At 41.9% G+C, this 27,469-nt stretch overlaps 3 protein-coding genes across 6 annotated transcripts in view; 2 read left to right on the top strand and 1 right to left on the bottom strand.

Moving 5' to 3' along the window:
* The first annotated feature begins 1,575 nt into the window (after positions 1-1,575).
* terb2 (telomere repeat binding bouquet formation protein 2) lies at positions 1,576-4,678 on the top strand. Its single transcript, XM_024003304.2, has 7 exons — positions 1,576-2,027; positions 2,144-2,225; positions 2,954-3,093; positions 3,226-3,293; positions 3,392-3,480; positions 4,165-4,262; positions 4,389-4,678. Exons 1-7 carry the CDS (start codon positions 1,964-1,966, stop codon positions 4,502-4,504), a joined length of 657 nt encoding a protein of 218 aa, XP_023859072.1. The 5' UTR covers positions 1,576-1,963; the 3' UTR covers positions 4,505-4,678.
* A 3,177-nt stretch (positions 4,679-7,855) lies between these two features.
* On the top strand, positions 7,856-12,481 carry LOC111974554 (sorbitol dehydrogenase). Its single transcript, XM_024002341.2, has 9 exons — positions 7,856-8,029; positions 8,428-8,461; positions 8,576-8,740; positions 8,901-9,060; positions 9,188-9,306; positions 10,130-10,195; positions 10,395-10,573; positions 11,338-11,459; positions 11,751-12,481. Exons 1-9 carry the CDS (start codon positions 7,976-7,978, stop codon positions 11,914-11,916), a joined length of 1,065 nt encoding a protein of 354 aa, XP_023858109.1. The 5' UTR covers positions 7,856-7,975; the 3' UTR covers positions 11,917-12,481.
* Positions 12,482-12,564: 83 nt separating this feature from the next.
* Positions 12,565-27,469, bottom strand: part of apba2b (amyloid beta (A4) precursor protein-binding, family A, member 2b) — a 66,738-nt gene continuing 51,833 nt past the window's right edge. For 3 of the 4 annotated variants that reach the window (XM_024002601.3, XM_024002600.3, XM_024002604.3), the window contains 9 exons: positions 26,126-26,271; positions 22,543-22,578; positions 21,116-21,202; positions 19,505-19,690; positions 17,803-17,982; positions 17,228-17,440; positions 16,938-17,057; positions 15,766-15,906; positions 12,565-15,494 (listed from right to left, as the gene is read on the bottom strand). In XM_024002601.3, coding sequence (XP_023858369.1) covers positions 15,423-15,494; positions 15,766-15,906; positions 16,938-17,057; positions 17,228-17,440; positions 17,803-17,982; positions 19,505-19,690; positions 21,116-21,202; positions 22,543-22,578; positions 26,126-26,271 — 1,181 coding nt within the window. In that variant the 3' untranslated portion in view covers positions 12,565-15,422. The remainder of the gene's footprint in view (positions 15,495-15,765; positions 15,907-16,937; positions 17,058-17,227; positions 17,441-17,802; positions 17,983-19,504; positions 19,691-21,115; positions 21,203-22,542; positions 22,579-26,125; positions 26,272-27,469) is intronic. The other variant, XM_024002606.3, reaches the window with a different exon arrangement.

Genomic DNA, 27,469 nt, shown 5'->3' with positions numbered 1-27,469 from the left:
TTCAAATTAAATACTTTTAAGACACAACATATTGATCATTAAAGGTTATTAAGGTGTAAAACACACTGATTAATTCAGTTGTGTCCCAGCATCAGGGCCAGAAGACCACTGACCCCCAATAAAGTTAGCTCATATCACCATCATGTGGTTCTAAGTAGGTACTACATCTACAGCCCATTGTATGCGATGGTAAGGTTGCTGCAGAATGCAGTTTTACTTTGTAGATATTATTGCTCACCTGGTGTTGAAGAGCGGGTCGTTATAGATGAATAGAGGGTGCATCAATGTACGCTCCCGAGATAGAAACACACCCTGGTTGTGAGGAGCCATGACTCTGCCCTCCTGGTTTCGACAGCTCCTCAACGCAGGCTGATCTGTAAGAGATAATAGTATAATAACAATGAGTGAAAGCATCCATAATATTCAAACTAATTATGCCAACAGATGAAGAAATACTGGTGTGACAACACACTTCATTTTCCCCAGATGATGAATTAAATCATGTTACAATATGCCACTTCATCATTCATTCCTTTGTTTAGGCCTAAACACCAGAAATTGAACATGTAAACAAAAATACAAACAAAATGCTGATTACCCTTTCTCTATTGTTTTCTTCATTTAACTAATTGGGACAATGGACTGTCTGGCACTGATGCAGGGGCCATGTGTTACAACATCTCCAACTGGACAGACAATAATCTCTTCACTGCTGTGGCTTACAGTTGCTATTTTGTCCCAGTTCTTAGGTAGTTTAGCACGGGTTAAAACCTCTAGCTAACATTAACACATGACACTGACAAAAATTACATATTTTGTGATTTAAAGACTGTGATTTACTGTACCTTCAATATCCAGCAGAAAACAGGTTAGCAAGTGTGGATACACCTCTTCCAGAACAGAACAGAAAGCACAGAAGGCCCCAGGGCCCTTCAAAGACAACTTGTCCCTTTTCTTATTGGTGTCATAACCCAGGATGTCCTTGCATTCCACCAGAGAGAACACCCTGTCATACACAAGGTATGGCAGCACCTTGTTGACATCCAGCTCCTTCAGTAACCACTCCCTATGGTGTCTCAGGATTTTGGCAGCCCACGTTTTCTTATTTTTGCCAGATGGTCTCCAGCCGCTCATCTGCTTCTTCACAAACCAATTCCGAGTATCACTGCCCAGCATTTTGAGGTTGGATAAAATTACTTTTTCTTTAACAATACCTCTCGCTTAGCAAAAAGTTAATTGGATGGTAGCACATATTCTACAAATGTGGAGGTTGCCATGCCAAATATTTCCATAATGGTGACTATGTTTCCACCAGACATAATACCTCTAGACAGGAAGGTTGACAGTCTGGACATGGACAAAAAAAATGCTTGGTGCTTATGTTGTTAAGAGGATTATCATACTCTGTTTAGACCTTCACAAACTGCTCACCATGAAAATACAGCACTCAGACCAATTTACTATTTGGCTTTGTTATAACAGACCTAGTAGCCTAATCATAATATTTATATTTGTAATACTTGTCTATTTAAAATCCGTCTATAGTCTCCATAAAATCAGGCTGGGCACTGCATATTTGTTTATTGCCATGCTGTCATTGTTCTCTCTCTTTTCATGTCCAGGCAGTGAGTTGAGGAGCTGTGATTGTGTTATAGGATTTATTTGGCATAGGCTACCAGACAGTAAGTAGCCTGTGAGTTTGGAGTAAATAACCCGTCAATTCGAGAACTGGTGTGGATACTATAATATCGAGGTGATAAGAGTACCAACCTTTTTTACCGCCAACATGTCCATGCTGCGCTGCTCGCGCCCTCGAATGGCAACATCCGGGAACGCGGCCGATCATTGACATCAACCTCACCTTGATGATTTGCTCAACATCAAGGTTTTCAGATCAACAAGGACAAACATTTTATAAACACCTTTTTTTTTTACTGAAATCTTTGGACAGTCATTGCAAAGTATGTTCACAAATAGAACGGCATGGTTCTCAAATAGTGTGAGAAGAGGAAGCCGTTGGTTTTGGGGTAAGTTAGCTAGCTCAAGGCTAAGTTACTTAGCTACACTTGAATACAATAATGTTAACGTATTTGGGATGTTACCAGTTTCATAATTTATTGAGTGCAAAAAAAATCTATTTCAGTATCTGAGGGTGGAGGTATTACAAGTTGGGAGACTGCAGACTACCTTTTCAGTGAGGATGCCACCTGTCCTGATACAGAAAGGTAACGTTAGGCTAGCTAGCTAGACTTGAAATCATTGGCCACTTTAATAAATGGATCACTGAAGTGAGTCACTTTAATAATGCCACTTGAATAATGTTTACATAGCTTGCATTACTCATCTCATATGTATACTCTATTGCATCTTGCCTATGCTGCTCAGCCATCGCTCATCCATATATGTATATATTCTTATTCCATCACTTTACTTAGATGTGTGTGTATTAGGTAACGTTAGTGGTTGTGGAATTGCTAGATTACTGTTAGATATTACTGCACTGTCAGGAACTAGAAGCACAAGCATTTCGCTACACTCGCAATAACATCTGCTAACCATGTGTATGTGACCAATACAATTTGATTTAGCTAACGTTAGCTATGCACATCTAGCTAATTTAGACAGTTACCTAATCAAGTATTTATTCATGAACTATTGTGACTATTTACCGTCCAGATTAATTCTTACTTATTTGTAAAATAAAATAGCCACTTCGGATGTTGTTTTTGTTTTCTCTTGTTTGTACCTTTGGTCAGCCCAGCTGAGCATGATTTACTCTTCTTGTTCACTGATTTTCCTCTGCATAATGTGACCGTTTTTGTCCCGATTCCTGCGTGCTGTGTCACTGTCATAGGCCGCCCCTAGGGGGCATTGTTTCTTCGTCAGCAGTGCATCCCAGGAAATATAAATCGAAATGTAGACCCTTTGACTTACTTTTGTTTATTTATTTCAGGATATTTGAGAGTGTGGACTATGCTGAGAACAGGCTAACAGTTTTTCACAGCTTCTATCTAGCTGCCTGTGAGAAATGCCACAGTGTCAAGTCGGTGTGCATCGGTCATTATGTGCTGCCTCCAGTCTCTGTCCAGGAGGGTAAGTAGATAATATATCAGCTTCCCTTGCATTTTGCATGACAGTCATAATTCCATTTCTTTCCCCATAATAATATTCTCCATAACACTGAAAAATATGCACACAAAATATGTAAATCATTTACCTTTTCAGTGGTGAAAGCAGTGGTTGGGAGATTCATTTGGGAGCAGGAGGATAATGCAAAGGCTGTTGATACAGAGGTAAAATATGCTCTTCATCTTAGTTTCAATTTAGTGAGTCATAATTTGTTCACTTTAAGCACAATTCATTTGTYTATGTATTGTATTTCTATTGTAAGGATTCAGATGACAGACTGGCATTGGGCAATAGGCAGAAGGAAGAGGACTACAGTGGAGGTTGCTGTGATCACACAGACATCAATAGTTGGTATGTACTGCATCTTGTATGGGTCTCCTGATCAGCTACTAATTTTGAGGGGTTCAGCACAATGACGTATATAGACTGAGTATACCAAACATCAGGAACGCCTTCCTAATATTGAGTTGCCCTTCCCCAGTCAGAACAGCCTCAATTCATCGGGGCATAGACTCTACAAGGTGTCAAAAGCATTCCACAGGGATGCTGGCCCATGTTGACTCCAATGCTTCCCACAGTTGTGTAAAGTTGGCTGGATGTCCTTCAGGTGGTGGACACAGGAAACTGTTAAGTTTGAAAAACCCAGCAGCGTTGCAGTTCTTGACACAAACCGGTGCGCCTGGCACCTACTAACATACCCTGTTCAAAGGCACTTACATCTTTTGTTTTGCCCATTCACCTTCTGAGTGGCACATACCGTACACAATCCATGCCTCAATTGTCTCAAGGCTTAAAAATCCTTCTTTAACCTGTCTCCTCCCCTTCATCTACACTGATTGAAGTGGAATTAACAAGTGACATCAATAAGGGGTCATAGCTTTCACCTGGATTCACCTGGGCAGTCTATGTCATGGAAAGAGCAGGTGTCCTTAATGTTTTCTACACTCAGTATATAAATAATTTTTTCCTATGCGATGATTACAACTATTCAGTATAATGTGCTCACACTAAACAATATACTATTTTGTGAAATAGCCATGAGGTACCCTTTCTGGATACTCCGGATACTCCGCAAAGAGAGGGTGCTCTGTGTTGTGGAGTACAACATTACCCAGTTAATAACATGGTTACAGGTAAAACAAATACTTACAACTATCCTTATCATGTGCTTTCCATATGAATGTATTATCAATTATAGAAATACACTTTCTAGAATAATGTAAACGTTTATAAGGTAACAATGTTTATTCTATTTGAAGGGTATGTCAGTATTGATGAACTGAGGACTTACTCAGGAGAACTTCAAGACTTCCTACCAGGCCATTGTGGTTCTTCAGTCTCTAAAAAAAGGCGCTCCACAGTAGATATTGCTTAATGTCATATTACAAGGATACAGATCACAGGGATAATTAAGAGTAACACTTTTTATTGGAGAAGAACAAATACACTATGGGGTGTTAAATGGAAGATTTAGCAGGATCGCTAGACAGTGTTGTCCTTTTTCACTATTCACCATTGTTTTAGTTGTTGAAATATAAAAAAATACAATTATTTAACCTATTGAATTAAAGAGTTTACATACATATATTGTTATTTACACAGACATGATGAGATATACAGTGTGTTATGAATCAGAAATATCTGTCTCGGCTTCATTCACTTTTCCCAGCAAAATGAAGTCCAAACCCTGCATGAAGCATAGAAAATCAAAACTAAATGGTTACCAACACATACATATAGCACACCTGAACCAGACTGGTTTGCAGTCAATACTTATTCAACACATTGAAGAACAAACACAAGTTCCATACTTGAATCAGTAGATATTTTGACCCAGCCTTTTGCTTGTTACCTTCCAATTTATTGTTATTTAACTAGGCAAGTCAGTTAAGAACAAATTCTTATTTACAATGACGGCCTACCAATAGGCAAAAGGCCTCCTGCGGGGACGGGGGCTGGGTTTAAAAATATAGGACAAAACACACATCACGACAAGAGAGACAACACAACAGTACATAAAAAGAGATAGCATGGCAGCAACACATGACAACACAGCATCAGCATGGTAGCAACACAACATGGCAGCAGCACAAAACATGGTACAAACATTATTTGGCACAGACAACAGCACAAAGGGCAAGAAGGTAGAGACAACAATACATCATGCAAAGCAGCCACAACTGTCAGTAAGTGTCCATGATTGAGTCTTTGAATGAAGAGATTGAGATAAAACTGTCCAGTTTGAGTGTTTGTTGCAGCTCGTTTCAGTTGCTAGCTGCAGTTAACTGAAAAGACGAGCGACCCAGGGATGTGTGTGCTTTGGGGACATTTAACAGAATGTGACTGGCAGAACAGGTGTATGTGGAGGATGAGGGCTGCAGTAAATATCTCAGATAGGGGGGAGTGAGGCCTAAGAGGGTTTTATAAATAAGCATCAACCAGCGCGTCTTGCGACTGATATACAGAGATGACCAGTTTACAGAGGAGTATAGAGTGCAGTGATGTGTCCTATAAGGCGCATTGGTGGAAAATCTGATGGCCGAATGGTAAAGAACATCTAGCCGCTCGAGAGCACCCTTACCTGCCGATCTATAAATTACATCTCCATAATCTAGCATGGGTAGGATGGTCATCTGAATCAAGGTTAGTTTGGCAGCTGGGGTGAAAGAGGAGCGATTACGACAGAGGAAACCAAGTCTAAATTTTACTTTAGCCTGCAGCTTTGATATGTGCTGAGAGAAGGGCAGTGTACCGTCTAGCCATACTCCCAAGTACTTGTATGAGGTGACAATCTCAAGCTCTAAACCATCAGAGGTAGTAATCACACCTGTGGGGAGAGGGGCATTCTTCTTACCAAACAACATTACCTTTGTTTTGGAGGTGTTCAGAACAGCTGAGTATAAGACTATCATCTGCATATAAATGGATGAGAGAGCTTCCTACTGCCTGAGCTATGTTGTTGATGTAAATTGAGAAGAGCGTGGGGCCTAGGATTGAGCCTTGTACTCCCTTGGTGACAGGCAGTGGCTGAGACAGCAGATGTTCTGACTTTATACACTGCACTCATTGAGAGAGGTAGTTAACAAATCAGGCCAAAGACCCCTCAGAGACACCAATACTCCTTAGCTGGCCCACAAGAATGGAATGGTCTACCGTATCAAAAGCTTTGGCCAAGTCAATAAAAAAAGCAGCACAAAATTGCTTAGAATCAAGGGCAATGGTGACATCATTGAGGACCAATGATGTGGTTTGTGTCTGAGTGGTCAAGCTTAGGCATCCCGTTAAATCCAAGGATCAGGTCATCTTCCAGTGACGTAATGTCATTGAACTTCACACTCCTGACTTGAAACCTCGTCATATCTGTAGAAAATATTTAATTGATTATGCATTTAGGCTAATAGTACAACAATAATATTGCCTTTGCTTTTAGCAACTTCTCTCTTTGCAGATATAATGTAAAGAGACTCAATGATCAGTTGAATGCACATGAAATCACTGACCTGACAGTGATTTGGGCACATGCTCAAAACTGATTCTGTCCAAGTTGATAAAGTTATTGATTTCATCTGGAAGAGCCTTTAGTTCATTGCCTGCCAGGTTAAACCAATGTAGGGCTTGTAACGGTCCTATGTCAGGAGGCAGTTCAGTGATTGCGTTATTGTTCAGACCAAGTTTTTGTAACATGCTGAGTTTTCTGATGGAGGAAGGCAGCATTATTAGACCACAGAACGCAGCCCACAGCACCTGCAGCTCTGTCAGGTCTCCCAAGGCCTCTGGAGGCATATATATGGGATTATTGACTCCTAGGATCGTAAGGTTCCTCAGACATCCAATGGCACTTGGCAGCATAGTTAGCTGGTTCCCATCAAGAACAAGTTCCTCAAGCTGTTCTAAATGCAGGATCTTCACAAGAAAGTCATTTCTAATCGGCAAGATTTTAATGCTAGGCATTTGTACAACTTTTCCCCTTAAGTGGTGCTATTTAGGCCGGCCTATGGATAATGTAGAAAATTGGGGTAACATCTTCAATTAAAGTATTTTTTTTCAGTCTTGCTTACCTCGTTTGGAGGGAAGAGAAGACAGTTGTCATTCAAAAACAGCTTTGTTTTATTTTGGTTAGTGTTGTAGGTGGAAGTACAACTAGACATGGGTGACTAATATTGAACTTTTCCAAATGTTTGCGAGCACATTCAACAACCATATTGTCGATGTTCATTATTTCTTAGCGTTATTTGTAGCTAAGTTGGTTTTTTTAAGAGAAAAAAATAAGCAAAATACTCTATGTACAAAGCAGACGGACAGACATTTGAGTCAAAGATTCTTCACATTTGTACATCCGGTGAAATATCTGTTGTATCTGTGGTTGAGTCTTATTCAGACCACTGTTCTGACGTCTTTAATATTTGTCTCCATAGAAACATTTCCTGTGTGTCTTCAACCTCATTCCCGCCCCCGGAAACAAGACCTGTGATTGGTCCATTTACCAGGCACTGAAATTATGTGACAAATCAGAGCGCTCTGGGTTAGCTCAAATGCGACGCAGGCATTTCATAGCCTTACACCATTATCAACGTATAAATCATTAGAATAAGTCAGATTCGATTAATAAAATAGCTACGAAATAGCAATACACTTTTCGTTAAATTTTAAGAATAGCTCAATTCGACCCTCCCTTCTTTGCTATAATGGCATGTTCTCTCCAACCGTACGCCAATCACATGTTTTGTTTTGTCGACTGCCCACCAAGCAGCAGGAAGATGCACTTTGAGCCCTGCACAGACCAAACAAGCATTTTACAAGATTTCTGATTTTATTCACACCGTGGTTGTCTTTGAGTGAATACAACATGGAAAAAGAAAACCTGTCCGTGGTGTTGCATTCCCAGGGTGACCTCAGACTGGTAATAAAGTAGTCTATAACTATGTCATGATGATGTAAGCAGATCGAGATTTCATGAAAACTGCAGCTTTCGGTCAATATCAGAAAGTCGCTAACGTAACGTTAGTTAGCTCATCTGCTCATGGCATAGCTTCGTCCCGGAACTATCCATTTAAATTACCATTTATAATATTAACAATTTTGACTTACTTTTGAATATTAAAAGTTTTAAAAAAATATTTAAAAAAGTCATTTGTGACATTAAAAGTCAAAGTAAAATGTTTTACTATAAATGGTCATTTAAATGGCTGGTTGCAGGACACTACTCGTGAACATGGGGGAATGCCAGTATGAATGGAGAAATAATTATGATTGATTATTTGAATGGTCAGGCTAATTGTGATGATTGATTTCTTACAGGAACAACGACCCATCCCTGAACCAGGTCCAAATGGTATAGAAACAATGTAGTATCCCGACAGCTTGTACAGTATATTTCTGCATGTCATTTTTTMTGTGTACAGTTTGTGTATCCTGTGGAGCAATTGCTTGTCTTTCCTTTATTCAGAGGTGTTGCTTCAGATGCATTCAGTTGGGATCTGTGGGTCGGATGTGCACTACTGGCAAAATGGACGCATAGGTGACTTTGTGGTAAAGAAGCCCATGGTGCTGGGGCATGAGGCCGCTGGTCGGGTGGTGAAGGTGGGCTCAGCAGTGAAGAACCTCAAAGAAGGTAAGAACTGTGCAAGCATGTGAGAAGGAAGTACTCAGTTGATTCAATGAGGTTATGTTTTGCTTTTAATGCAGGTTAAAGTTCATCAGTTAAAAAAACATTGATCAGATAACGCAACTTTGGGTTGTRTGTCAATTATTAATTTGTGTTGGATAATTAGGGGATAGAGTCGCCGTAGAGCCAGGTGTCCCTCGCGAGATGGACGAGTTCTTCAAATCAGGAAACTACAATCTTTCCCCCACCATCTTCTTCTGTGCCACACCCCCTGATGATGGGAATTTGTGCAGATTTTACAAACACAGCGCCAACTTCTGTTACAAGTGAGTTCATTATTTCTACTTTATCTACAAGGACAGATAACTGTCAACATACTGCCATTGTAGAACATTGGGGGTAACATGACAAACCTACATTGCTTAAGTTCTCTCTGTTTCTGTGTATGAACAGGCTGCCTGACAATGTGACATATGAGGAAGGGGCCCTGATTGAGCCGCTGTCTGTGGGTATTCATGCCTGCCGCAGAGCTGGAGTGACCCTGGGCAGTAGTGTACTTATCTGTGGGGCAGGTAGGTTAAGCTCGGCTGTTATTAATTGTTACTGTTATTTACTGTTACTGCAGCTTGGACCCATGAAGTGTGACACAATTTGGCAGTTGCAGCTATTCAGGTTTTATGTCCAGTCATTCAACTACTACAAGACATGATAAAACCAAATAATATTAAATGTAACTTTGCAGAATATACAGCCAATTAGAAGTATGGAGGTTATTACATTCCACTAACATGCCCATGCAAGTTCGGAAATTAAAGAATGTGGTTTAGTTACAAAAGTGAGAATCATGTTGACACAGCATAACATCAGTTGGAAAACCCAGTGAACTTAAACACCTGTAGACTTGATATTTAACAAATCTACTCTTCTGGTAAGCGAGCGTGCTTTATAAACAATTAACACATGTAAATACCTAAACATTCATTAATGAATGAAAGGGTTGGTTAAATAAAGATCAGCTCTTGCTTTTTAGTTAATGATAGATGTATTTTCCATATAGGCCCTGCGATACACTAGCGTCCTGTCCAGGGAGTGTACTTTTACATCAAGCTGTCTCAAGCTACTGAATCAGGCGATAGGCTCCTGCCCTATGGGCCCTTCTGGCTCAGACAAGGCTTATGTACTATTTCCTATACCGACCCCTCATGTCATCACTTCTAGCCCTCATGCACACAGTTTCACAATGACCAGCTAAGTTGAAAAATATCCTCTAAGGTTACTAGCACAGCCTCATATCCCCATCGAGTGCATCGGCATGGAGAGCAGTGTCCAAACTTCCAATTAACATGTCCACATTCAACCTAAGCATCTCTCTCATTTCTCTTTTCCCTATCACAGGACCAATTGGGCTGGTCTGTCTGCTGGTGGCCAAGGCTATGGGTGCCTCACAGGTGGTCATATCTGGTAAGGCACCGGGTGTAATAATACACTCTATATGGGATCCATTTTGTTTCTCTTAGATTAGAATTGTCTACCAGGGACTTCCTTATTTTGAAAGAGCTTCGAAGTGAAAAGGTATAAATGTGTGTACATATGTAATACTGTGTGCTGGCCCAGTATAGTAGGGACTGCCACAGTATTATGTTTGTCCTTCCTGTTTCAGACCTGTCAGCAGATCGCCTGGTCATGGCGAAGGAGCTGGGAGCAGACTTCCCTCTGACTGTGAAGAGAGAGGATGGGCCTGAGGAGCTGGCTAAGAGAGTGGAGGGAATGCTGGGAGCACAGCCTCATATCACCATTGAGTGCACCGGTGTGGAGAGCAGTGTCCAAACTGCCATTTATGTAAGTACAGCCACAAGAGTGATATTAGAGCCCATGGAAATACTGTACTGTGAAATGTTGCAGTTTTCTCCCAGAAAAATACAAACTATTGGAACCAAGACAAAGAACTGATGTTGGTACAAGATGGAGGGAATGTTGGAGCATAACTGACGGAATTACAGTTAACGAAAATGTACGCTTAATCCAGTATAAACTAATCTATAGAATGTATTATACAAGATAAAAAATTCACAAATTCTACAGCACAACAACAGAGTCATGTCTTAAGTGTAAAACTAATAATGACTGAATAATCCATGCTTTCTGGGAATGCTATAAAGTCCAAAGTTATGGGTGGAGAAAGTTGGCTTTCAGAAGTATTAGAATGTAAACATACTTTTAATCCGTCTGTCTGCATATTTCAAGACATGGCATATGGGGGAGTAGTGAGAAACGCATTAAGGAAAGAAATTCCACAAATTCACTTTTAACAAGGAACACCTGTTAATTGAAATGCATTCCAGGTGACTATCTCATGAAGCTGGCTGAGAATGCCAAGAGTGTGCAAAGCTGTCATCAAGGCAAAGGGTGGCTACTTTGAAGAATCTCAAATATATATATAACACTTTTTTTGGTTACTACATGATTCCATATGTGTTATTTTGTAGTTTTGATGTCTTCACTATTATTCTACAATGTAGAAAATAGTAAAAATAAAGAAAAAACCTTGAATGAGTAGGTGTGTCCAAACTTTTGACTGGTACTATATATATGCTTGCTGCCAGGCTACACGTCCTGGAGGAGTGGTGGTTCTAGTGGGGTTGGGTGCAGCAATGACCACTATCCCACTGCTTAATGCTGCTCTCAGAGAGGTGGACATCAGAGGGGTCTTCCGCTACTGCAACACGTAAGTGAACCTCCTCCTCTCACGTTGACTAAGTACAGAAAATAAGTTAACTTTTACACAAAAGAGCCCTGAAGCCAGCGCAGGACGTAGGTCTTCAAATCAAATTTTACTTGTCACGTGCTTCGTAATCGACAGGTGTAGAATAACAGTGAAATGCTTACTTACAGGCCCTTCCCAAAAATGGGAGGTCTTCAGGAATATGGTCCCTAATCTTCCAACAATTGCAGCAAGTTGTGTTTATCTGTTGTCTTATAACTCTACTGTTAATGTGTTTTTATCCTTTTATTCTAGCTGGCCAATGGCTATAGCGATGCTGGCCTCTAAGAAGGTGAACGTGGCGCCCCTGGTGACCCACCGGTTCCCCCTGGAGCAGGCTGTGCAGGCCTTCGAGACCACACGCCAGGGACAAGGGATCAAGATCATGCTCAAGTGTGACAAGACTGACCAGAACCCCTGAGAGGACTGGGAACACCAGGACCAATAAGAGAGCCAGTATAGACAACCACAGCGCTGTAGATCTAACAGTTGATTATTCTGTTATTTGTCTATTTTTCCCCATGTTATTGTACACTTTCAATGTCTGATTATGTTCAGGTATACATCTTAAATCAGGTTACCTGTTGCCCAAACAGCAACTTTCACTCTTGAAATGTGATATTTGTAGACGTTACTGTATGAAACTAAGTATATGATTTGACAAAATGTTATGTTCACAGCAGCTTTCTCTTTCATCATGTGATTTCAAGTTACTTTTGAGTGGGATTGCTTGATTACCATATTTGTATAAGATGACGCAAAACTGTTAAATACAGCCTTTGAATCTTGTTATAAACCAGAAAGTATTGAAATATATATATTTTTTTGTGTGTGTAGTCCTCTAGTCAGTACCTAGCTGCTGCCACCAGGAGGAGGTAGAGACTAATTCACACGMTGTATGCCAAGTCCAGTGTGTTGCACATACTGTAATGCAGACAATCAATCTCTTGTCCATACAATAAATATWAAAAAAAATGTAAATGGTTTATGTGAAACCGTTGACTGATAAAACCCAATGACACAATTCACAGTAAAACAAATATATTCCAATTAGCCAGCCAAACAGAAATGGGAGTTTATTTGAGATTTTATTGTTATCTTGCCGTAATGACTTGATACTATCATGAGGCATGCACACAGATAAATGTTAATTTTTCCAATGTAATTTTTAGTACAATGTAAGTTAAAAGCATTACTCAGTCATAAGGCTTCCTCAGTCACAGTGGGATTCTTTGTTCATCTTTCTCTCAAGGCTGAAGCCCGACAAAGCAGGAGGGATGTTTGTAGTGACTAACCGTTACGCTTATGAGCACAATCCTAGACAAAGTTCTCTTTATGTACAGACATTCTAATACTGCTTATGGCAATGGACACAGTTCTTACAACACAATACATTCACAAATCGACTAACTGAGTTTCTGTTGAGGTGAAACACATAAGATGAACATAGCACACATAGAAACTACCCTTTCAAGTTTCATACATTGCTCATTCTTTTGAAAATCAAACCAATGTTAAGTTCAATAGTTTGGATTTAACTGTTATTAAAATGTGTGAGAGACAGTGCTGTCCAAAAAATTGTGTTGACATAAGGAAGTTAAAAAAAACACCTGCACACTAGTCAGTAACATTTACCTCATGACTTGTTATCATGACGAGGTGGAACTTCTGTAAAATGAAAAAGTTCAAATCTGAAGGGATATGGCGTTTTGTAACATACAACCTCTACTGCTAGCATTGGCTTGATATACAGTACCAGTCAAAAGTTTGGACACACCTATTCGTTCAAAGGTTTTTCTTTATGTTTTACTATTTTCTACATTGTAGAATAWTAGTAAAGACATCAAAACTATGAAATAACACATGGAATCATGTAGTAACCCCAAAAAGTGTTAAACAAATCAAAATATATTTTATATTTGAGATTCTTCAAAGTAGCCACCCTTTGCCTTGACAGCTTTGCACACTCTTGGCATTCTCGACCAGCTTCCTGAGGTAGTCACTTGGAATGCATTTCAATTAACAGGTTGAGCCTTGTTAAAAGTTCATTTGTGGAATTTCTTTCCTTCTTAATGCATTTGAGCCAATCAGTTGTGTTGTGACAAGGTAGCGGTGGTATACAGAAGATAGCCCTATTTGGTAAAAGACCAAGTCCATATTATGGCAAGAACAGCTCAAATAAGCAAAGAGAAACTACAGTCCATCATTACTTTAAGACATGAAGGTTAGTCAATACGGAACATTTCAAGAAAATTTGCAGTCGCAAAAACCATCAAGCGATATGATAAAACTGGCTCTCATGAGGACCGCCACAGGAAAGGAAGACCCAGTTACCTCTGCTGCAGAGGATAAGTTCATTAGAGTTACCAGCCTCAGAAATTGCAGTCCAAATAAATGCTTCACAGAGTTCAAGTAACAGACACATCTCAACCTGTTCAGAGGAGACTGCATGAATCAGGCCTTCATAGTCAAATTGTTGCAACCAAAAAAAACACTACTAAAGGACACCAATAAGAAGAAGAGACTTGCTTGGGACAAGAAACATGAGCAATGGACATTAGACCGGTGGAAATCTGTCCTTTGGTCTGATGGGTCCAAATTTGAGATGTTTGGTTCCAATCGCTGTGTCTTTGTGAGACACAGAGTAGGTGAATGGATGATCTACGCATGTGTGGCTCCCATTGTGAAGCATGGAGGAGGTGGTGTGATGGTGTGGGGGTGCTTTGCTTGTAACACTGTGATTTATTTAGAATTCAAGGCACACTTAACCAGCATGGCTACCACAGTGTTCTGCAGCAATACACCATCTCATCTGGTTTGCGCTTAATGGGACTATCATTTGTTTTTCAACAGGATTATGACCCAACACACCTTCAGGCTGTGTAAGGGCTATTTGAKCAAGAAGGAGAGTGATGGAGTGCTGCATTAGATGACCTGGCCTCCACAATTACCCGACCTCAACCCAATTGAGATGGGTTTGGGATGAGTTGGACCGCAGAGTAAAGGAAAAGCAGGCAACAAGTGCTCAGCATATGTGGGAACTCCTTCAAGACTGTTGGAAAAGCATTCCAGGTGAAGCTGGTTGAGATAATGCCAAGAGTGTGCAAAGCTGTCATCAAGGCAAAGGGTGGATACTTTGAAGAATCTCAAATATAAAATGTATTTTGATTTGTTTAACACTTTTTTGGTTACTACATGATTCCATGTGTTATTTCATAGTTTTGATGTCTTTCTTCACTGTTATTCTACAATGTAGAAAATAGTAAAAATAAAGAAAAACCCTTGAATGAGTAGGTGTGTCCAAACTTTTGACTGGTACTGTATATAAACAAAATTATATTACCCAAGTCACTCCCAAATTCCCTCTTATTGTCCATCTAAACTATATTGACAGCACAATTTCAATCGTCCTTTAGCGGTCAAGGGCTCTCTTCCCTGATATCAAACCAGCAGGAAAAGTCAATAAATATTTACAAAGCAACCATGCCCCTTCCCCATTACTTCCAACACATTAGCAAAATATGTATTTACATGAAAATTAAATACAACAAAGAGAACTAAATGAAACAATACGCAGGTACAATATGACATTGATATGAATATAAAAATATACATTGTGAGGCGTCCAAAAAACACAAACAACACAAATAAATAACGTAAACACCTTCTGCCCAGATGACCCTCTTTAGTATTAACATCAGCAAAATATCGGGAGTGTCAATTGAATGAATGTTAGCTCAGAAAAGATGGAGGAAAATAATTATAGGTCAGCGACACAACAGTAAGAAAGAAAATCACTCTGGCTCACTAGCCATCCTCAGACACTCATTAGTCTGCTAGTCTTGCCCACCCAGAGCTCTCCAACTGGACTGTAAACAACCGCTGCTTACAGCTCCTCTGTGGAGGAAAATGGCATCTGTCCTTGGTTTATATATACATAGGAGTCTCCTGTCCTGTTAAGAGTCTGAACATTGCCGCTGGCATTGTCTTCATGTGAATCTGGTTTAGGAAAAGACAGAAAACGAACATTTAGCTAGGCACTTGCATCTATCGCTTGTTGTTTTATCTGTCAATATCTTTATTGAAAATAATCAAGCTTAGAGGCACACGCTTACAGCATAATGATTGCATTGATGAATGCATATTATGCTCCTTCCTCTTTCAAAGAGGTACCTGCCTTGGCCAGTAATCTAGTTTTGTAAATTCTCATACTATTTGATTGTGGTGTCCTCTGAGCTCCTTTATGAATTCTATCTGAACTGAACCTCACCTCGCCCACAGAGTTTGAGAGGGCTTGGACAATCTTCTCATGCGCTGTAGCCACCACGCTTTGGCCATTGATCTCAATAATGCGGTGGCCAACCCGGACACCCCCCCGCTCAGCAATACCCCCACGCATCAGGCTGCAGATCTGTGGGTGAAGATGACAAACAGAAGGTGAATATTATCCTTCATGGCAGTCACTCATCCCCAGGGGCAACAAGACAGGGGCAATTCTAAAGGGGAATAAAGCAATGATGCAACGTTGTTCCATTAAATCTTCTGGAACAGTTGTATTGCTAAAATGTCAAGGATAGTTCATGGATTTGGTCGTGTGATCCTGATAGGGAGAGGCCAGGGGGAGATTTGAGCTCTGTGAATGACATTGTAAGGTTCATCTGTATGCAGTAGCAAGGAAAATGGCAGTTGACACCGAGCTGATAAGCTAAGGCAATAAAGCTCCTAGCTTCAGCCTCAGTGCAACGACAGCCACAAGAGATTAAACCGCAATTACATCTGGATTTATTTATATTTAAATAGGATTTTAAAGGGATATTGTCAGGCTATATAAATATTGCTCTAAGGAGTTGACAATTTGTGTCATAGAAGCAATGTGCCACAGAGGATAACTTGAATACAGCAGAGACTTGAATAAAGTGGTATGAGGAACACACTGAAATACGTGTGTGTGCGTGCGCAGCATGTTTTTTTCATCAAAGCATGTAACGCTCATGATGCAATCACATACGCACAGACCTACAGGCCAACAGCTTGTCATATCGTTTGACACAGTATTATTTTCCTCAGAATTGGTTTCTTTAGACTGTACCAGCTGAGAGGAGAAAACAAAAAAAGGTTTTCATAATTTACGGGGCTGTCTTCTCCTATTCAGTTAACGTCATCTGAAATCCTCCTGAGGGAACTGAAGTTTCATTGGACAAAGACATTGATATAGTCCAGAATCTCATCAAAAACATTTTTCAACCAGTCACAGATTGTTATCTCAGCCTGTGTTATTCAACCTACACATGAGAACACAGTATCCCAAAAACAGACAGAAGAAGAGTGGTCAAGGCCTTTTGCCGTTGAGTGATGACTTGAATGAAAACACTACTGTACTGTGTTCATGGTTTGACATTGCACACAGGGCTAAGCGGTGGTGCCTGATCTGATCGTACTTACAATCCCATTCTGGACGCTGAAGCCCAGCTGGTACTTGAGGTCTGGTCTCTTGATGAGCACGGTGGTGACAGGGGGACAGCTCACAATGTTCAGCTTCACCTGCACCTGGTTCTTCAGGCCCTGATGGACAAACACAGCGGTCAGACAGAGCAGAGGGCGTCCTGCAACCTCCACTGGGTTTAGTCAGTGGATTATTTGATCAAATTACAGAATTCATGTAGTGTTACACAATGAATGTAATGTCACCATAATAACCACTAATGACTTTTCCTAGAACTCTGTCCCTGCACCTTGATGATTCCCTGACAGGTGGCGAGCGGTAGCCCCACCAGGCTGGTGTTGTTGATGGACATGATCTGGTCTCCGATGCTGAGCTTCCCGGAGCGGGCGGCCGGCCCACCGTTCATCATGTTGGCCAGGATGACCGTGGGTAGGATGGAGCCCCAGCCAGACTCCACTAAGACCACGCCCAGGATCTCTCCCTTATGCTTCTCCAGCTGCAGCTGTGGAGCCAGCCAATAGCGAGAGAGATAGAGAGAGTGATGAGTGCCCCTAGTCAAAGCGATTGTGGGCAGGAGAAAAATAAATCATGGAGAAATATAATGGTTTAGTGGGAAGAACAGAAACAATGTGCGGAAGAAGGAGGGCCAGATGGGTATAAGACCACTGTCAGCTTCTCTGGTAATTGGCTCAGTCCATGTGCAGTACTTCCACAGAACTAGACTGCCTCACCGGTCATCAGAGACTCTTTCATCCTAAGTAAGAGGTCACTGACTGAGCATCCAAAAGTCCTCAGAAAAGTGGATTGTACAGTGCATCTGAGGCACCAGGATACAGTTACCTCATACAGTTAAATGAGTCAAACCTCTTTGCAGTTCTCAGAGTTTGAGAAGTGGATGAGGTCATCGTTGTACATCTCCTGCGTGTTGATGATGTCACTGTACTCCTTCTGACTCAGGTCCTCTGGGTTGATGCCGTTGGCCCTCAGGAACTCCTGGTAAGCCACGCTAAACGACTGCCCAATCGACTGGGCTATGAGCTGGGCCTGGAGAGCCAATGAGAGGATACAAAACAGAATTTACCGATGAGTGTTATACTCAAATTGATGTGGTCTGAGAGGCTTATTCCCCTCCTAGTAATTATATTTCTATATAATAAAACCAGCTATGCATTTGTCAGAGAAGCAAAACACTGACAATACACTGTCATAGTAACAGCAATGGGGAGAATCACATCACAGAGCAACTGGGGGATACAGATCAATATTCATTTATGTGGTATGAATCAATGCAGTGAAGCAACATGGAGTTGCTTCACTGTTGCCAAGTACTATATGAGGTCCAATAAACATTGTATTTAAATGTCAAAACCTATTTGCCATTTCTTCATTACTGACAACTAGCTTCTGTCCTGGCATAATTTATTAAAACCATATAAATGGACCAAAACATGTTCGAAAAGCTAGAGTAGTAAGCATCATGAAGCCTGTAGCCTTGGTGCAATGATTGCTTAATTTTTCGTATAAAATGGCAAAGGTATTGATCGTAAAAAAGCTGATCTAAAGAGGAGAAGAAAAGGAGAGTAATCTAATTGCATATCATATGATATTAGAGGTGGTTCTATCCCAGTTTCCCTATAATTCCCGATATTTACCTCCTACCTTCCCTCAGGCAGTTTTAGGGAATAATATGTTTTCAAAGGAAGGCAGCAAGCTGTGGTTGCCCTGTTAACAAACTGACATCCAACCGCATGCTGGGCTTTGATAGACACACGAAGCACATCCTGGACTGTGGTGTGGGTGAAAATTGGCAGTATTACTGTGACAGACAGCATATCACACATTGGCAACGTATCTACACTGGCCGAGGGACAGGGGGGCAGTTAACCAGTGATTGAAATGTCATGGCAATATAAACAACCTGCTATTTGAGTTGTAGGAATCGCCTACCCCTAACCCATGGTGCAACTCAGTCAATCCTGCCCATAACGAATGAGGACAGTAAAGCCAGTCGTTGCCCTTTTCCAGACCGGTAGATCAAGGATCAGGCCTACCATGCAATAGGTAGACAGTAATAAGACACGGTTGGGAGAGGCATAATTGAAATATATAATTGTCCCTTCTGAGCTGAGGATGAATGACTCATGTGTTAACATTCAGACTGACTGTCCTTTATATCACACCAGCTAATTAGACATAGAGAAATGGCGACTAAGAGGGACTACGGCAATGCAGGGGCAGACGCTCGCTGGCAAGGGGAGGAGACAGGCAGAGAGACTGGCCTATCAGAGGTGGATCATCTTTTCTTTTTTTAATGTTATTTAACCTTTATTTAACTAGGCAAGTCAGTTAAGAACAAATTCTTATTTTAAACAGGTCAGAGAGTGTTCCTGGTGAGCATGTCATTCATAATGTGTTGTTGTGACTAATCTCTGAATCAGTCACAACCCATTACATCTACATTCAGAAACATGTCCTGTGCATAACCTTTCACCTGGTCCTGATCCATTGCACCATTTGATATTAGCCTCAAGGTACAGATCACAGACATTTACACACATTCACTTACGTCCTCAGACTCAAAGACGTGGCAGATCATCCGGTACTGTTTCTTGGCCTCTGGGGCTCCGGGTGTGGTCTCGATGCAGTCCTGGGAGGCTGTGCGCGGCATGCGGCGCCTCGCCATCAGCACCACGATGTTCCCAATGTCAGCTATGTAGGAGATGGTGCGCAGGGCGTTGTCCATCATCGTTTCCTGTGTACGCCACCACAGCAACAAACGATGAACAACTAGTACCTTCCCTTGTAGACGCATACATGTGAACAACAAACAGGGTATCATGACGACCGAACACACTGTAACAGGTGTACTAATACACAGTATAAAAATACTAAAATATCTACTGTATTACAGTTGACGCTTAGAGTAAAAGAAACACATTGTGTGTTTTGTAAGCCTCAGGCGAAGTATGACAAGGTGTTTATCTTCACACGAGCGTCTGGTAGCGAGGGAGGAGCGGGAACGCTCAGCTCCGACCTGCACGCTCTTCAGCCAAATATCATTAGTCCGTCAGCAGAATGAATGATCCAATTTGTCTGTGCCCACCGCCTTTCACCTTTCTCATGGCGAGCAGCCTCAGCAGAGTGGCAGAACTCCATGCATGTCCCCTCAGCCCATATGTCCGCAGCAGGCCGAGGCGTGGGAATCACACCTCTAATCAACCTGAGGTTCTCCAATGTTCTCATCCCCTCTGGTACACACAGACAGCAGGGGCTGAACCGAGGCACAGACATTTTTATTCGCGGCACAAATGTTCTTAGTGTGTATGAAATATGACATTATTCCATCTAGGAAATGGTAGAATTGGTATAGTAAATAAGACAAATCACATGAAAGTGCCATTGTGTTGCAGTTCTGATTTCAACCTCTCACCAACTAACCAACAGAGCCCCATAAAACCGGACTTCTCCCATCGTGATGGTTGTGGGAAGCAGGTAGCCTTGTTCCAGGCAGGGAATGGAGTGGAGAGACACTGCATTGCAGCACATTACAGTAGGCTGTGCCAGGCAGCCAGCCCACACACTGCTGTTCTGTTCAGTCGGACTGCAACTCAACGACAGGGACACACATTCTGTTCACAGTCAGTCAGCTGGCACTCTAGTAAGTACACCAGAGACGTCATTTAACACTGCGGCTGACCCTCTCACATTGGACAACCTTGTTCCCCATTATGTTCCCATAAGACATTAAGGCATGACATCAAGAGTAAAGTGCTACACCGTACCTCATTTATAACTGCTTTACTGTTCAAAGCTACGTGTGTGTGTGTGTGTGTGTGTGTCCTAAATAATTTGGCCTTGGAGTCGAGATGATTTCTGACTAAGAACTATTGCAGATGGATTGGGTTGGGAATCAAACGGGTTGGGATACAAAGTGTTTAAAACTAGCTTTCATCTTCCTGCTACGTCCCACTTTATTGACAGTTGTCCATAGATGCTTTCTGCCTTTAACGTTTATTTATCTGTATCCTCGCTCAGAGGGAGATCAGATGAAAAAAATATTAAATAAATGAATGATCATCCAATATCCGTCACAAAGGTCACTGAGAGGAGTTGCGTGGCTATGACCCCACTGCATCTGATTGGTCCTGTCAGGGCTGGAGTCAGGACCTCTACTCACCTGTGTGTCTGCGTTGAGCACTTTGATCCTCAGGGTGGAGATGAAGAGGTCCACCTCTGTCAGTGTCTGCGCATCCCCCTCTGGGCTCTGGACGGAGACAAAAGAGAGACAGGTGTGTCAGAGTCCCCCCTGAGGCAGGAGAGAGCGGCCCGGGTGCCCGTTCTGTAAGCACCCTGGCCGGGTGCTGAGGAGAGCTCACCAAGTGCCCACGGTTAACAGGCTGCCCTCTTTAATCTCCTGTTGAGAGCAGTTTTAAAGCTATTTCATAAATCATGTAATGATGTTATAGGTTGGGCCCCCGGCGGACTCCTGGCAAGCTCACAGTAGGTGTTCAGTCAGTGCTGGACTATGGCTACACCCATAGAGAACAGCCATAAAATGTACATTCATATTCCATCTATAACACATTGTAACACATTGATATCTACTAAAGGATTGGTTAGTAGCATTGCCATAGGATGTTGTTGTTGTTTATTGAGTGGTGGTCATGCTCACATTGTTCCACACAAAATGGGTCTCTGAAGGCTACTATATCTATACAAATGGGGACTAGGCTAAGTGACTAATAATATTCATTTTCATGATAAATGGTCGTGTGACTGCGCATGCATGACTGCATGGAATACATGTGGAATTAAAAACAGCCATCTCTGTGACAGACAGAGCCAGCATCCACATCAGAGCAGAGTGGAAGGGATTTGAGGCAGCAGCAGTGAGGGCTGCTCAATATAGTCACAGAGTGACCCGGTTGGCTCTGGGGCTTTACATCAATAGGTCCGACATGATGTTGGTGTGTTGAGAGTCGGCACAGATGAGAGTAGGCGCAACATGGCAGCTAAGCCATTACAAGCTGCCGGATGTGTGTGAATACCAGTCCCAGGCATGTGGTTTGCATTCACGCTAATCACCACGCACTGCGTGTTAATTCAATCACGTTTGATTTAGGTTAATTAACTAAGTACTGATGTGTGTATAATGAGCAGCAGAATATACACGTTTTTTTAAAATATATATATTTTTTTATATGCAATATATAATGAAGCAATTTATCTGATGATATGTCTAATAGTATTAATTAAAATTTGTAGTAATTCTGTGTAGGCTAGAATATTTCTTTGCATCATCAATATCATCAATGGATTTCATGTTTACTGGCTCTGATTTTCAGAGCACAAGCTGCAGGGATGTTCCCAGAGTTCACACAGTCCAGCTTATCAGTGATGCATGCCGGGTAATCAGATGGAGCGGGATTATGGAGATTCTCATCATAACTCTAGTCACCTCCTCACACTCCACGGCTCAGAGCGTGTCAGGGTGAGACAGACAGACAGACAGACAGAACACAGATGGAACAGGGAGCCGGAGGGTGAGGGTGGAGTCAAGGTGGCCCCTCTCTGTTCTTATCAGATCAGATTGTTTTTACACACCGCCTTTTTCTTGATTTTGGCAGCCTTCTGAACCCTCTGGGAGGAGACGTTGGGACAGAACAGGGTCGTCAGACACGGGACGGGAGGAGCGGCAAAAACAGAGGGCAGGAAGTAAAGAAAGTAAAAGAAAGTAAGAGACAATAACTCAACCAAACAGCAGGTGTATCATTGCTCTGAAAAGGGAGAAGAGCGATGGCACAGCTGTGTTCTGCAGAAACAAATTAAAACGGCAATTAAAAGGATCATAATTGCTATTTTTCTTTTGAATACAGCAAATCATAAAGACATGCAAAAATGAGTTGATACCACACCTTAATATCAAAGTAAAAAAGGAACTTGAGTGTAGCATATGCAAATACTCTGTCAAAGGGCTTCAGGTTCAAATGTGAAGTCAAGGCAAGACATCCTTGGCATACCTTTCCTGTCCACAACACATTCTTTCAGAAAATGGTGAGGAATTACAGCAGAGCCCAGCATCCTGAGATGACTTGACATGTAATTTAAGGCAACACAATGATTTAGTCCTGTATTGACATCCGTCACCATCCCCCTGAGAAATGGGATGTCAAAACTGACAGTTGGTGACTGAGTGGTTTTCAAATGGTCTAAAAACAACACATTGAGAAACCTACTGTAGGGTGGCTGACCAGAAATCACTGATTCAGTAAATTCAGTTGATTCAGATTCAGTTAAGATACAGATTCAGTTAATTCAGTTGATTCAGTTTCAGTTACGATACATATTCAGTTAATTCAGTTGATTCAGTTTCAGTTACGATACATATTCAGTTAATTCAGATTCAGTTAAGATTCAGATTCAGTTAATCTCACACCTCCTGTGCAACAGACTAGGTATCCCCCTTTCCCAACACTGAACCCCATAAAAAGACCTTAACGCTGTATGTCAACTGCACAGGACCAGAAGGAGGGTGTGGTGAAGTCCAGACACATGTTTGTGTTTGTGAGCCCTGAGCTGAAACTGGTTCATCTGTTCCAGTCCCATCCATCATCAGTCAGATTGACTCCGTTACTATGGCTGCCTGAGAGAGTTGGTACCACAGCTCTCTGCAAGCCAGCCAGTCAGGAGCAGAGGAAGGGTCAGCACTCTCTCTACCGCTTCACCATTTGCTGAGACACAGAGCAGAGGGCATGATCTCGCCTCTCAGTCGGGTCGAGCAAGTTGGATGTTTGCATGCTGCAACTATTACGTTTATTTGTGTTTGTATGGGAAGCAGAGCAGAGAACGGCCTTCGGGGTGATGATCCTGGGTTGTTTGTAACACATGTACACCTTCTAATCTCAGTCCTCCAGCTACATCTACTGCATCAAATCAAGGCAGGCAGAAAAAGGAGTGGGCGATGAAGCTGCATAAATTTGACATCAAAATGAGGGGAGCATGCCAAAGAAGATCTGTAGAAATAAAACCTACGACGGCGTGCGATTTACCTGCAATGTTACGTTTTTTTTGTTCTCTGTAGCAGTGGACTAAATATTGAGGACAGCAGTGTAATTAATCTGTGTGTGGGTTGTGGGTTTATGAGAACCATAAAATGAAACTGAGGGAGGCAGGCAGCACAGAGCACCCTGCCCAGTCCCAGTGTTCAGGGGTTGGTGTGTGAAGAACTGGTAGCTACCAACACATAACAGAGCCCGATCCCCTGCCTCCAGAGTGACATAATGCCAATTCATCTGTGGAGAGAAACATAATCTGTAGTTCCTCCTCAGATGAGAGCAGAGAACAAGTGGCATGCTTCCCGATGGCCTCCTCCACAGCTGAACAGGCAACGTAAAAATAATGACGAAAAAAAACGCTCAGTTAAGCGTTGCCATGGTATCATCTTCAAAGGCCTTTGATGGTAGCGAGAGAACGGAAGGATTTGTTTTTGTCACTGGGATGGATGTAGCCAGATCCCAGCAGCAGTGGAAGGGAGGCAAGGGCCCATCACAACTCTAATATCCCTCCAAAAGAGCTGCCAGCTTTCCTTTGGGAAAGGCTGGCAGCTGTCTCAGATGAGAGGGTCACCTGCCCCAGTCTTGTGCCTGCTGAAGCAGACTGCTGCTGGACAGGAGAGTGTGCCACTGTGTCACACTGAGCTGTGGGCCAATCTGACCCACTGAGCTAACATATACTCCCATCTCTGCTCTGCAGTGACTGGCAGGCCTTGCCACAGGTGGATGTTCCTAAAAGTAGATCCCAGCCAAGTGCCACTGTGAGTTAGGTTCTAGAATATTCATTATACAGCCCAGTACATGTTTTCATGAGAGGGAGAGGAAATGTATTGTGCCTGGACAGTTATTTGAACATTTGGTGTATCATCTTGGGTTGTATTTTCTTTGATCCAATAGGTACAGCTCCTAGTCATGTATAGAGTCTCAACAATGGTCTCAACAATACATTGTCAGCACACATGAACTCATTCAAAAACATACACATTTCACTGCATAGGAATGCATACTGTGCAAATACTATAGTTGTGATCATACTGTTATCAGACTGAGGGAAAACGGCCCTTGCATAAATGGCCTTTCAAAAGCTAGACTGCCAAAAGCAATCATAACTCCACAGCTAGTTGAGAGCCAACCAGTAGTGAAGTGATTGGAATGCACAGTGGCGGAGTCTGTTTTGAATATGGCCATTCTCTCTGGCTGCTCCCCATCAGTATTCATAGCAGACAATAAATGTAGAAAAGGGGACGGAAATGGAAAGGGAAACATAACCTCTGTGAGCCAGCAATCCATTACCAACACCATGTGACACATGCTTTACCCCAATCTGACCCAACTGGAGCACTAATGGACTGCTAATTCTGTCCAAATCTCAAACTGCTCTGACTGGGGAGATAAACAGCGTTGACGTCCATGTGGATTTAATAGGCCAATCTGGACCTCACTTGAATTAAAAAGACCAGCACCTTGCACTCACATTTGAAGTCCATTTATAAAACTGCATTTCTCTCTGCCAGATTGCAGACTATCTACAGCAAGAGGTTCCATTTAGAGTACTAATTAAAAAGGTTTCCAGAGGTTATGTCAATACTCTGTACAAGCTTTGATGTCTCCATCAGTTTTTATATATGCCTGAAACATGAATATAAAGTTTATTCAAGATATACTAGAACTACAAAGATTCAATCATATTGATGAATATCTTAAATGTTGTTTCCTCTATAGCGCATCATTAAATCCTGACAGTATAAAAATCAAACAGTGGGTTGTAAACAGAGCTAAAAGGACTGTAAACTAACCCACTGGGGAGGAACATGATTACACAGTACCAGTGTGTCCTACAGTACAGTAGCAATACTCCTACTAGATTGGACACTGTCTCCTGGGGTGTAAACAAACACATCAGACACCCTTCACTCTGAATCTTTCAAAACAGTTCCTAGAGTCACAGTGAAAATATACCAGATCAAAACAACATCCATATGAAAAGGAACGAAGAAAGGGAAGCTGTTTGCGGGATTTGAAACGGGTGGTGCAGTGTGTGTGTGTGTGTGTGTGCGCGCATGTGTCTATGTGTGCGTGTGTGTTTGTGCAAGTGTGTGTGTGTGATGGAAGGCCTGTCTGCTGTCTGTCCGTACCTTGACCCGGCTGACAGCCTCCTGGGCCTGCATCATGCGGATGTTCTTGGACGGGTTCCTCTCAGAGAGCAGCTGGGTGGAGCCCAGGTAGTTAGCAGCAAAGATGATGCCATCAATAAGATCTTCTGGCTCACAGGGCCCCGGAACTGACAGAGAGGGACAGGGAGAATGGATGGACAGAGGAACGAAGGAGCAGGAGAAGATAAACGCTATTAGATCATATTTCTTTTGCAAAACAAAGAAATCTCTGTGTTGTTCTAGTTWAGCTCTGAGTTGAAAGGTCATATACGTACACTACTGTTCAAAAGTTTGGAGTCACTTAGAAATGTCCTTGTTTTTGAAAGAAAAGCTAATTTTTTGTCCATTAAAATAACATCAAATTGATCAGAAATACGGTGTAGACATTGTTAATGTTGTAAATGACTATTGTAGCTGAAAACGGCAGATTTTTTATGGAATATCTACATAGGCGTACAAAGGCCCATTACCAGCAACTATCACTCCTGTGTTCCAATGGCACGTTGTGTTAGCTAATCCAAAGTTTATAATTTTAAAAGGCTAATTGATCATTAGAAAACCCTTTTGCAATTATGTTCGCACAGCTGAAAACTGTTGTTCTGATTATAGAAGCAATAAAACTGGCCTTCTTTAGACTAGTTGAGTATCTGGAGCATCAGCATTTGTGGGTTTGATTACAGGCTCAAAATTGCTAGAAACAAAGACCTTTCTTCTGAAACCCGTCAGTCTATTCTTGTTCTGAGAAATGAAAGCTATTCCATGTGAGAAATTGCCAAGAAACTGAAGATCTCGTACAACGCTGTGTACTACTCCCTTCACAGAACAGCGCAAACTGGCTCTAGCCAGAATAGAAAGAGGAATGGGAGGCCCCGGTGCACAACTGAGCAAGAGGACAAGTACATTGGCGTGTCTATGTTGAGAAACAGACGCCTCACAAGTCCTCAACTGGCAGCTTCATTAAATAGTACCCGCAAAACACCAGTCTCAACGTCAACAGTGAAGAGGCGACTCCGGGATGCTGACCTTCTAGGCAGAGTTGCAAAGAAAAAGCCATATCTCAGACTGGACAATAAAAAGAAAAGATTAAGATGGGCAAAATAACACAGACACTGGACAGAGGAACTCTGCCTAGAAGGTCAGCATCCCGGAGTCGCCTCTTCACTGTTGACGTTGAGATTGTTGTTTTGCGGGTACTATTTAATGAAGCTGCCAGTTGAGGACTTGTGAGGCGTCTTGCTCAGTTGTGCACCGGCGCCCATTTATTGGTTCTTTAAAAATCAGCACAACATTTTCCAGCTGTGCTAACATAACTGCAAAAGGGTTTTC

This window comes from Salvelinus sp. IW2-2015, linkage group LG15 (assembly GCF_002910315.2).
Source record: "Salvelinus sp. IW2-2015 linkage group LG15, ASM291031v2, whole genome shotgun sequence".
Classification (NCBI taxonomy): Eukaryota; Metazoa; Chordata; class Actinopteri; order Salmoniformes; family Salmonidae; genus Salvelinus; species Salvelinus sp. IW2-2015.
This window is presented reverse-complemented; position numbering and strand designations above follow the sequence as displayed.

Coding starts and splice junctions, on each gene's coding strand:
- LOC111974554 (XM_024002341.2), top strand. CDS start 7,976: ATGGAAAAAGAAAACCTGTCCGTGGTGTTGCATTCCCAGGGTGACCTC. Junction 8,741..8,900: donor AGTGAAGAACCTCAAAGAAG/GTAAGAACTGTG, acceptor TTGGATAATTAG/GGGATAGAGTCGCCGTAGAG. Junction 9,307..10,129: donor TGTACTTATCTGTGGGGCAG/GTAGGTTAAGCT, acceptor TCCCTATCACAG/GACCAATTGGGCTGGTCTGT.
- terb2 (XM_024003304.2), top strand. CDS start 1,964: ATGTTCACAAATAGAACGGCATGGTTCTCAAATAGTGTGAGAAGAGGA. Junction 3,294..3,391: donor CAAAGGCTGTTGATACAGAG/GTAAAATATGCT, acceptor TTCTATTGTAAG/GATTCAGATGACAGACTGGC. Junction 4,263..4,388: donor AGTTAATAACATGGTTACAG/GTAAAACAAATA, acceptor TTCTATTTGAAG/GGTATGTCAGTATTGATGAA.